At 52.1% G+C, this 11,567-nt stretch overlaps 1 protein-coding gene across 1 annotated transcript; it reads right to left on the bottom strand.

Annotated features, from left to right (window-relative positions):
* Window positions 1-1,944: 1,944 nt before the first annotated feature.
* On the bottom strand, window positions 1,945-7,869 carry LOC102539879 (neuropeptide Y receptor type 4-2). The gene is made up of 2 exons (XM_072972316.1): window positions 7,812-7,869; window positions 1,945-3,682 (listed from the first exon to the last, which is right to left on the bottom strand). The coding sequence occupies exon 2, from the start codon at window positions 3,640-3,642 to the stop codon at window positions 2,515-2,517; it is 1,128 nt and encodes a 375-aa protein (XP_072828417.1). The 5' UTR covers window positions 3,643-3,682; window positions 7,812-7,869; the 3' UTR covers window positions 1,945-2,514.
* Window positions 7,870-11,567: the final 3,698 nt, after the last annotated feature.

Raw genomic sequence — 11,567 nt, 5'->3', positions numbered from 1 at the left:
TGCAGCCAGAGATGGACCACCAACCAAAACTGAATCTACCTTTTCAGTAACACCATTGTACAGCCATATCTCTAGAACTAGGATCCCTATAGCTCTACTCGAGATCCCACAGTGTGTGTCTACTGATGCTCACCAACTGGTTCCAGGCTTCAGGGAGATCTGTTTCCCAGAGCAGAACTTCTCAAACTCCAGTGTGTGCACCGTTAACTTGGAGATCTGGATAAAATGCAGATTCAGATTCAATAGGTCTGGAGTGGGAAGAAAGAGTCTGCATGTCTAACAAGCTCCAGGACATGCTAAAGCTGCTGGTCTCCTGAGCACACTTTGAGATACAAGTGCCAAATATACTGGATAACCAGGAAGCCCCAAGTGTCATTAGGAACCAAGAGCATGAGACAGCCATCCAGGTAGGCTGTGCCAGCCCAGCAAAGTGAGGGGAGCACAGAAGATGCTCAGTGAGGCTTCCACCCACCACCCCACTTCCTAATACCAAGCACCTTCACCAGATGCCCTGCCTGGTCCCCCTGTCCTCAAGCATCCTTGTCCGCAAGCATCTTGGCACCGCTGAGAAGAGTGATGACATGCAAACTCCAGGCAACTGCATGGGATCTGGAGGGGCCTGAGGTCCTCAGCTCCTTGGGGAGCTTGACCAGTGACATCTTGCTGGGATGGGTCCCAGGGTCTGGGCTTTGCTAGCAGCTGGTTACCTGGAGCAGCCAGCAGCAGAGGGCACCAGAGGACAAGCACAAGCTGCATCCAAGAGAATGGCTCAACAATCTGTCCCAAAAAACCAGGACAAAGGTCAGCAAAGGAACAGAATGGGAGATGTGGCCAAAAGTTGGGACAAAACAAACAGCTCCAGGAAGGGAGCTGGTGGCTCAAAGGGCAGTTGTCTTGGGTGTCAGTTGTACAAGTTCTGGGTCAGAGGTCAGGCCAAGGTCAGATGTGGCTCTTTCATCTCTGGCCTGGCCCTTTGCCAGATCCCTTGTGTAGAGCCAACCCTGGAAGCCTCAGAGTGAAGCCCCTTAAGGGGTCTGGGAACCTGGATACCTGCCCCCGGGAGGCCATGGTGGGTCTAGCCACTAGCCACTTTACCAGAGGGTGGGTGGGTCTAAGTAGGCCAGCCAGATGTAGACATCCTATCCAAGGTGGCCCAAGAGCGGTCTTGACACTTCCTTTTCTGCAAGGACAAGATGTCTGCTCCACACACAGATGAAGCCTTGGATCTGGCTCAGCTTCCAGAAGACTGAACCTTGACCTCCACGGGTGAGATACTCACACTGATCATAACCCTTCCTCCATTTTCCTGGACTGGCTGGAGGAAGGGGAACCCACTGCTCCTTTCAGCCAGTCCCCCATGAAGCCAGGCTCTAAGAACTTCCTGGTCCTGTCATGACTGAAAGCCGCTGGGAGGCCCAAAGTCCTGGGGAGGCTTTGAAAGAATCGTGTTACATCACCTGGGGCAATTCAGCTCAAGGGCCAAGTGTGAATGAAGGAGGTTAGAGTCACGGCTTTGAATACTCTAAGTCTCTGCAGTGGATGGACACTGGGGAGTCCCTGGCCAGCTGCCTGTCAAGAGAGGTCCTAGAGGCGAGGAAAGGAAGGCGAGAGAGTGTGGCTGCAGCAGCCTGAGCCCTGCCCACGTCGGACCATGGTGCAAGGCGCCTGTCCCCAGCCAAGCACTCCGCTGGGTGCCTCTCCCAGTCTTTATCAATCTACCATGGCAAACCTTTCTGGAGCCCTTCTTCCTGTGCCAGTGCCTGTCCTAGGCACAGAGGACCCAAGCTTTATGACCATACAGATGTCACGCTCAAGGTGTTCGCAACCTTATCAAGGAGAAACACTTGCAGGCTGATTTCCATGCAAAGTGGCAGATGCAACCCAAGAGAAAAAGGATGCAATAGGATGTGAACCCTGGAATTCCTGCTGCTCAGGGCTGATTCTCTACTGCAGGGGAGTGTGAGAAGGCCACCAGGATCCTGTCTCAGCTGGATGTACTAATAATATACAGTAATCCCACTGTCTTGCCTCCATAAAATTCTTCACCACTTACTAAGCCCATCCACAAACATCATCTCCCACAGAGGCTCGGGGTGCACCAAGGTCCAGAACTCTGACTCCACATGCTCTTCCCCTCACCCCACAGTGACCTTGCAGTCTCACTGGTGGAGGTCAAACCCCTGGGTTCCGGGGCTGGGCATCTGTTGCTGAGTTACCAGAATGAACTCTGCCTGATACAATCAGACCATCTCCGGCTCGGGCATCCGCTCAAGTTACAAGGCACTCTGTGTGTGACCTGCAGAATCCAGACTCAGAATTCTCCCAGGAACAATAGCTGAACCATCTGGATGCCAGGCTTCACAATGCAAAAGGATGCAAAAGCAGGCTCCTGCCAGCCTATCTGGGCCCTAGAAAGCCAGTAATGATGGAATGCTGCCCCAGCTTGCAATGCGCCCACTTAACTAAGTGAAGGAGCCTGGCCATGACCATGGCAAGGAGAAACCCTAGTCCTGGCTACACGGGGTTGGACCTGCCACTGAGCCTCAGAGACCCTTTGGAGACTTCCGTGTGCACTGTGGATAGAGGCAAGCGCTCGGACTCCTCCGTGGGGACGCTCTGCTGGCAAGTCAGCACCAGAACTTTGACCTCCTTCTTGAAGTTGGTATTGAGAAAGCCATAGATGAAAGGATTGACACAGGTGGAGGCCATGGCAAGCAGGTGGCACACCAAGAAGATGAGGTTGCCATGACAGATGGGGATGGCCTCATGGTACCAGTCCTCCAGGCTGTTGAACACATGCAGGGGCAGCCAGAGCACGGCAAAGGCGGCCACCATGGCCACGAGCATGCCATTGATCCGCTTCATCTGCCAGGCCCGTGAACTGTAGGTGCCTTTGTGGAATACCTGCCTCTGCTTCCGCAGACGCTGGTAGATGCGAACGTAGCAGACCAGGATGAAGGCCAGCGGGATGCAGTACTGGAAGAGCAGCAGGAACGTGGTGTAGATGATGCGGTGGTGGTCCAGTGGCCAGGACTCAGTACAGACCACCTTATCTGCCAGAAACTCCAGAGCCTTGGAGTGGTTCTTGTGAAAGACATTCTCTAGGACGCTGTTGGCCAGGAAAGGCAGGGAGAGGAAGCAGGCAATGAGCCAGGTGACCCCAATCCCCAGGTAGGCCTGGGAGACTCTGGGTTTCCAGCCTGTCGGGTTGATGATGAGCTGATGCCTCTCCAGAGCCACAAGGACAAGGGAGAGGATGGAGACTGTCACCGACATACACTGGATAAAGGCTGATATCTTGCAAAGGACCTCACCAAAGACCCAGTAGTCCATGATGGTGTAGATGGCCGTAAGCGGCTGGCAAATGAGGCACATGAGGAAGTCAGAGAAGGCCAGGTTGGCAATAAGCAGGTTGGTCACATTGGCCTTCTCCTTATGCCTAATGGTCACACATATCAGACAGAGGTTACCCAGGACCCCTACGATGGTCTCGATGCTGTAGGAGGTGACAACAAAGACCATTGGGTCTAGGGAATCCTGGCAGTGGTCAGAGAAGTTATATGGGATGCCTTTTGACTTGCTCCTGTTTTGCCCCTGTGAGGACCCTGGGAACAGCAAGGCCAGGAAGTGAGAGATGTTCATGGCGGATGTGAGAAGATTCCAGCAGATTCAGTGATGACACCTGCAAAGCAAAGATAAATGGTCCTTAGGGTTCGTGCCTCCTGTGTGGAATCCAGGGAAGAGTGGGGCCCACATAGGAAGGTTTGTGGCTGCTTCCTTCCCAAGGCTGGGACCTAGCAGGCCTGTGACTTAGAGTTGTACAGCAACTTGCCCACAGTCACACAGCTAACAAGCAACGGAGCCCAGATACAAACCTAGGTCCATCTGATGCCAGAACTTGTTCCACAAATTCCATGTTCAAGGCTGTTTTGATGATAAAGAAGTTGGACTATTGAGCGGAGGATGATAGCTCAGTGGTAAAATGCATGCTTAGCATGTACGAGGTCCTGGGTTCATTGCCCAGTATCTCCATTAAAAAAAAGAAGAAGAAGAAATTGGATTGTTATGTGCAGAGTTCAGGGACAGAACTGTTCAGGGATAGAACTGTTTAGGGAGCATGGGTAGAAATCCCCTTACCACATTTTATGCAAATAGAGACAGCAGCACATTTTCTGCCATGTGCTCAGATGCCCCGTGCCCTTTAGGACAGAACTCAAACCTTGGGGCTTTACACATAGTGTGCCCTTCTGGTCTCAACTCCTACCTGCCCTGCCAGTCTTGTTTCTCAGGTGATAACATGGCAGAGTTGAAGACAGCCAGGTATGCAAAGGGTGGGTCATCATCACACTGGCTCCCTCCTCCTGGCACCTATGTGTACATACACACCTGGCCAAGGTCATGGGATGCTCACTGCCTTTCCTCTGGGTCTCCTCCATGCCTATGCTCAAATCACAGCTGGCAGCTCCCAGACACCAGCCTGGTCCACACCACCATGTCCCAGCACAGCCTTCCCTTTCTCTCTGGTGCCTCAACACAAGGGACCCTCTGCCAAGACCAAATTGGAATTCGGACTCCAGAGCCTCCAGGTGATAATACCAATGACAGGTATTTTGACCTGGAGAGCCACCGTATCTGCACACACCATCGTGGCTCATCCTCCTCGTGATTTCTCTTGTTGTCATTAATTCCACAAGCAGTCAACCTCCGGGTGACATCAGAATCATTTCAGGAGCAGATTGAAAGTATGGATTCCGGAGCCCCTCCCAAGGAGATACAGTTAAGTGAGTCCAGGATGGGGCCTAGGAATCTGTATGTTAGCAAGTGGCCCATATGATTCCAATGCACATGATTCTTAGACCCCATTTTGATACGTACTGATCATAGAGGAATATCCTATTTCCGATATTCCTTAAAGCTCTTACAGTGGTCGTGTCTATCTGTGAACATATGTATGTTCTCCACGACCAAGTGTTGAGTTAGAGGCAGTTTTTATAGACCATAGCCAAAATGAACCAGGGGTCAATAAAATCAATTTGTCAGCCGTCATAAACATCACTCACTGTACATGTAATTCAGCTTATAAAGATGAGTCACATTTGGCCATTTACAAGATCAAGTCATGAATTCTATGAACAGTTTATAGTCTGGTTTGCTTTGGTTAGCCAATCTCAGAGGCAAGAGGATTTTTCTGATACCACATTCTTCTGGCAAAAAGAGCCAGTTGGAATTGAAAATGACAAAATGAAATATACCAGGGCTAAATGGAATGTCCAGGATTTCAGTGAAAAAACAGCCACAGGTGCATGAAACTGTGGCAGATGCAATGCGCTCAGAAGCAGCAAATAAGATGCAAACCCAAGAGTCTGGTTGACCAACAGCCAAGGCTGGATCCACAACACAGAGCAACACCATTGGTTCCAAACTGGTGAATGCGGCATGATCAGAGTAAGATCACTAGATGGGGAGTGCTCCAGAAAAGTCCCCCTGCTTCATTTATTCATTCGTTCACTCAATAAGCATGTACCCATTCGTGTGCCCCTCCCCATGGTGCTGAAGGCAGCACTGGGGACTTGCCTGGCTCACGGACCCCTTCTCAGAGAATCCACAAAGAGCTAACACAAGGTCAGTGGTGGGCTGGGAAACCCCACGCCAGCCCCTGCCAACCAGACCACAGGGATGCCTGAGCCCAAATCAGCCCTTTCCAGCAGCTTCTGGGAACAGGGCAGAGGAGGGAAGTGCTGGGGCCGGGAAAGCCAGCAACATGGGAACCAGGAACACAGCAGAACTGCCAGCAGGCTCTTGTATCTCTCTCCAAAGCTGCAGAGGCTGAGGTGGGGGGGGGGGTAACCACTCCATAAGTCCCCACCCTGGAAAGCCCTCTGCGCACAGGGACTGAGGGTTTCCAGAAGCATACTCCAGGGGCAAGGCAGTAATAATTCAAACCCAGTGCCCCGGTCAGCACGAAAGCTGGACTCCTTTTTCAGAACATGCACAGAGGCAGTAGGGAGAAGGCAGCGGCATCAAGTAGGCAGAGGTCACTCTGCTGAGTTTGGTCCCACAGACACCTGGGAAGCCCAAGCTGCCTGAGGGGCTACACCTGGGGCTGGGAGGATGGGTGAGGGGAGTGGAGACATCCCAGACTACCGTACCCAGAGGAGCAGGGAAGGGAATTTGGAAAGGCAGGCAGGAGAGGGAATGCGGGAGCCCAGTCTTGGAGAGAGTCTAAAGAGGGAGGGGTCTCATCTCACCCTAAAGAGCACATGCTTTGCTGGGAGGCAGAGGGTAGAAGCGACATTAGCTTTCACTGAGCGTTGGGAACAAGACACCTCCCTGAGCATTGATCCACACCACGACCCTGGAAAGGAGGCATTACTAGGCTGAATCATAGGAAATGGCCAGTATTCTACCATTTTCAACCTGCAAAGACAGCAGATTGATCTGGTTGGATCTTTAATATCACCACCATTTTAAAGAGGAGGACACTGAGGTCCAGTGAGATGAAGGGACCTGCCCAAGGTCCCCACGGTCGGTAAATGGCAAAGCTGAATTGGAACCGTGGTCGGTCTGATTCTTAAGCTTCTAGCACCGGGCCCTCCTGGACAGATTTTGCAGAGGAAGAAAGGGAAGCAGCGTCCATGCTAAAGCAGGAGCTGAGCTGAAGTGTGGCAGGTGGGGCAGCAGAGGCAGGGTTGGAGACAGACATCCAAGGTCCTCAACAAAGCCAGACATGGCCCACTCACCTGGCCCAGGGCCCAGGTGAGCACTTGGGGGTGCTGGGTTGTGGCTCAGCCAAGTGGGAAGATGCCCCAGGGGAAGGGGCAGCTGCCCAGGGTCCCTTGTCCTTAGGCCTCGGCCCGCTGGCTCAGATCCCCCCACCTCCCTGGCAGCTCCAAGGATGGCCAGACTCTCCAGCCCCTCATCCTTCCCAAGCAGACTGGTGCTTGGAATCCCTAATGGAATGACACTCCTAGATAGAGCAGTTTGGAACTTCAGAGTCCCCCTCACAGTGGCAGAAAACAAGAGACAGACCTGAAGAGCTATCACTGAGCAAGCTTCTGTCCCTTGCAGCCTCCAGCAGTGCCTGGATCACCTCGAGGGGATCGCGTCCGCTCCACTCCCCCCAGGCCGCTGAGCTGGGGCTACACTGACCGCTTCCCACCCTTCTGGGAGACGTGGAATTCCTCCAGGGGACCTCACACCAAGACTGTCCCTCGCTTCCCACTGCATTCCTCAGAGATGCCCAGTGAGTACCAGGAGACCTCAGGTCCTCCAGATATACCCCAGGTGGTGGCGATTCTGTGAGAGGGAGGGCGGATGATGGTGCACATTAACTAAATGACATTTCAAGATGTTCGCAGGCAGCGCTCGTGACCAGGTGGGAACCCCTGCGACCCCCGGGGAGCCCTCCCCTGCAGCCCTGCCTTCCCAGCAGTCAGAGGAAAACTAGTGAATAATACAAACAATATCAATCTCCCAGGGAGGTAGCAATGGGAAGGAGATCTGCTTGGTTTCCTGAAATTTCAGCAAAACAGCTCCTGTCTCCTGACGCCCGCGGCGCGCCCGTACTTTCCGCGCACCCCTTCCCTTCTCTCCTGGCAGCGCACAGGGCGAAGCAGCGGGCCACCCGCGTTCCAGGTGAGGACACCGAGGCTGCGGGAGCCCGAGTCCGCTCCCCCTACCCCACACCCCGCCCTGGCCCCGGCTGCGCAGCTCTGACCCCTGCGAAGCCCCCCCGGCGCCCCCTCCCCAGGCGCCCGGCGGCCCCTCGAACCGGGACCCACGGCGCGCGTGGCGGGGCCGCCCGGCCTCACCTGCTTCGGCCGCCCGGCGCTCTCTGCGTGCGGAGCGGAGCCGCCCTGCCCGATCGCCCCGCTCGGCTCCCTCCCGCGCCGCCGCCGCCAGCGCCCGCCCAGCCAGCCGCCCGCGCCGCCCACGAGGACGCTCTGGCCGCCGGGGACCCAGGCGCCTGCCCCAGAGCCGCGCCCGCGAGCCCTCGGGTCCACTCGGAGCTGCAGCCCCGCAGGCCGGCCTCCCCCACGCCCACCTGCGCCCTGCTCGCCGAGAGGCTGGAACTGCGCTGTTCTCCCTTTCTCGCTGAGCCTCAGTGTCCTCATCCACAAAATGGGCCTAAGAAGACCTGCCTTTCATAAACTCGTTCGCAAACATTAATTGTAAGCCTATGAGCCTGGTTTTCCTGCTGAACACAGAGCTGAGCAAAACAGGGTTCCTGTCCTGATGTCATCCTGCAGCTCCCAGCCCTGGGGGAGAAAGCAGACCAGGGATAAGTACGCAAGTAAATAAGTTACTGCAGAGAGTGAGATGCAGTGGGGAAACGGGTCAGCTTTAGATGGGTGGGCCAGGCAGAGGGCACAGTAAAGACAAAGGCCCTGAGGCTGCAGGCATTGGGTCACTGGAGACCATGGGAGGTCAGTGTGGCTGGAGGAAGTCAGGGCTTTCAGAGGTGCCGATAGAACATTTCAGGGAGAGCCTGGTAGATCCTGGAAGGCCCTCCAAGATTGTTGCAACAAGAGTGAAGTGAGAAAGCACTTCTCCATTGGAGTCTAGGTGATACAGGACTTGCCATAATGGGACACTCTTTGTTACAAAGGCTGCTCCCGTCTTAAATATGCTAACTTATAATATCCTCCCCCAAGAAAGCCACATGGTAAGATCACATGTGTCCTTGGAGGACCTCCTGAGAGTAGGATCTGCTTCAAGGGCACCTCCTAAATGTCAGACATGCACAACTCTCCTGTAAAACCTTCCATAGCTCAGACTCACAGGAGCAGAGGAGAGCTGTGGTTCCCAGGGGCTGAGGGTTTAGGGAAATGGGAAGATATTGGTCAAAGGGTATATAAACTTCCAGTTATAAGATTTAAAAGTTCTGAGGATCTAATGTACAGTATGGTGATTATAGCTTTTCATGCTGTATTATATACTTGAAAGTTGCTAAGAGAGTAGATCTTAAATGTTCTCATCGCGAAAAAAGAAATGGTCATTATGTGACAGGATGGAGCTATTATCTAATGTGTTGGTGGTAATCATTTTGCCATATGTAAATGTATCAAATCAACTCACTGTACACCTTGAATTTACATTATGTTATATGTCAATTATATCTCAGTAAATCTGGGCCAAAAAAAAAAACCTTTCATGGCTCCCTATGACCCACAGGACATGACCCAGATCCCCCAGCCACTCCCCACACACACCAAGTAGCCCCAGAGGTACCACTCATGGAAATGGTTCCAGAGTTGTGAGCAGTGGACCTTTCTAGAATGACAGCTGTCATTTATGGTGTATGTGGACCCACAGACATTACCCTATTGGATCATCACAACAGCTCCAAGGGGCGGGCATTATTTTTGTTTTACCGAAAGAGCCAAGTGAGACTCAAAGATTGAGCTCCTTCCCCAAAGTCACTCAGCTAAGAAACGCTCAGATCTGAGTTCTTTCTCCAGCACCAGAGTGCCCCTGAGAGGCGGAAGGAGCCCCGCAAGGCAGACTTCCTAGTTAAACCAACACTGCAGGAGCTGACTGTCAGACCTCTAGCATCAGCCAGGGAAGGGAACAGCACCCCCTGGTGGCAGCTGAGCCCCCTACAGAGCGCAGCGGGAGTACCTGAAGCTCCCAGAGAACGCAGAGCCCCTGAACAAGAAACTGGGAGCTGCACTTCCCCACCCGCTGGCATCCGGGGCCAGGACCCCAAGCTGGGAGGTCCTGACAATGGCCAAGCTGCCTTTCGCAGTCCTTGGGGAAGGAGTTCAATAGGGTTTTCCCTGCGCCAGAAAAGAAGCCAGCTTTGTCTGATCTCCTAGACATTGACACTCTTGATACCTTCGTGATGGACCTCAATTCCTTTCTCCCTTAGAAATAAATGCTCCGTGTGAATCACCTTGGAGTCAGAAGGAGCACTAAGCCCTCAGGTGTGTTCCACCCGAAGTTTGAACTCTCAGTCCCCTGCAAGGTCAGTTCTCCCCTGGGTCTGATGAGAAAGCTGAGGGTCCGGAAGTCGGGCTGGACCCCAATCACCTCCTTGCTGGCACTTTACTGGGTCTTTCAATATCCTGAGAGCCAGTGTGATGGGTGATCACGAGCAGGGCCCGGGAGACGACCCGCCAGTCCTCAGATTACCTTTTGGAAAATGGAGCTAATAATAAAATCCTCCTTGAGAAAAGAGATGAGATGCAGTTTCTAGCACAGTTCCTGGCAAGAAAGACATCCCCGGAGATCTATAGCTACTCTTGTTATTCCAGTTCCTCCCTGAGCACCCCACCCCCACAGCTAATGAACAGTCCCTATCCATTCTAGTTTGAAACCTCTCCAGCCATATGGCATGACCCACATCTCTCACCTGAATTAGTCCACTGTGGTCCCAACAGGCCATGGGAGCCCCTAAAATCAGTCTGACACCATTTCTCCTTTAGCTTTTCTAGGGTGCCTCCCCTATACTCCTTCTCCACATACACTCTTCATATTTAGGGAATATCCAGGCTTATGGAGATGTTGCTTCCACAACCTGGACTCCCTGAGTTCATTTTCTCCTTGGAAAATTCCTGCTCATTCTTGGAGACACAGCCAACGCCCTGTGAAATGTCCCTGACCCTCCACCTGCTGATTCTAAAGGGAAGATGACAAGTATGCCGCCCACACAGAGAGCTCCCAGGCAGCTGTCCTACTTTTTTCCTGGAAGACCCATAGCCAAAGAAAACGTCATCAGCTACCCAGGAATATCTGTTTATTTTCCCATTTTTATGAACATAGAACCAAAGAGTCCCTACACCAGAAATTAGCACATTGTAAACCGATTATACTTCAATTAAAAAAAATCCCATAAATTCAGAAAATCAACAGCACAAAAGAAAAAAACATCAAGATAAATAAACAAAATAACTGACCTCAAAAGAAACCAGAATAACTCAGGAAATAGAAAGGAATCTTGAGGTCAAAAACTTCCATTAATCTTTAGAGAAATTAACAAAGCTGCTGAATCCATCAAACAAGAACAGATTGCTATGAAACAAGAGACCAAGAGAGCAAAAAAGAACCCTTGAAAATTAAAATGTGACTGCTGAAATTCAAAAACATTTTATTGGAAGGGGTGGGAGGACAAGGTAAGGAAACATCTCATAATGTAGAGGAAAAACACAAAAAGATGGAAAACCTAGGAACAAAAATAAGAGGCATAGATGATTAATGCAAATGACCCATTATCTCATTAATACAATTTCCAGGAAGGGAGGACTAAGAAAATAAAAGGTAACATATCAGTCATGGTCTAAACAGGAAACAGAGTTCACCCACTGATATTCAAAAGAAGAGACCTTAATGGGAAGGTAATGAAGAGGTGTGGGGAGGGTTAAGGGAAAACGCAAGAAATGGTGAGGCACTCAGAGACTAGCAGAAGTTACCACCCTAGAGCTAAAGGAACTGGGGAGAAAACCATGTCACCAGAGCCAGGGGAAAGGCTAACTGATGTGGAGGAAAGCTGACCCAGTGAGCTGCTACAGTCTGGAGGCATGGCACCATCACCAGAGACCTAGCATTGAAACAAGGGGAAGCAATAA

Source organism: Vicugna pacos, chromosome 11 (assembly GCF_048564905.1).
Source record: "Vicugna pacos chromosome 11, VicPac4, whole genome shotgun sequence".
NCBI classification, from domain to species: Eukaryota; Metazoa; Chordata; class Mammalia; order Artiodactyla; family Camelidae; genus Vicugna; species Vicugna pacos.
This window is presented reverse-complemented; position numbering and strand designations above follow the sequence as displayed.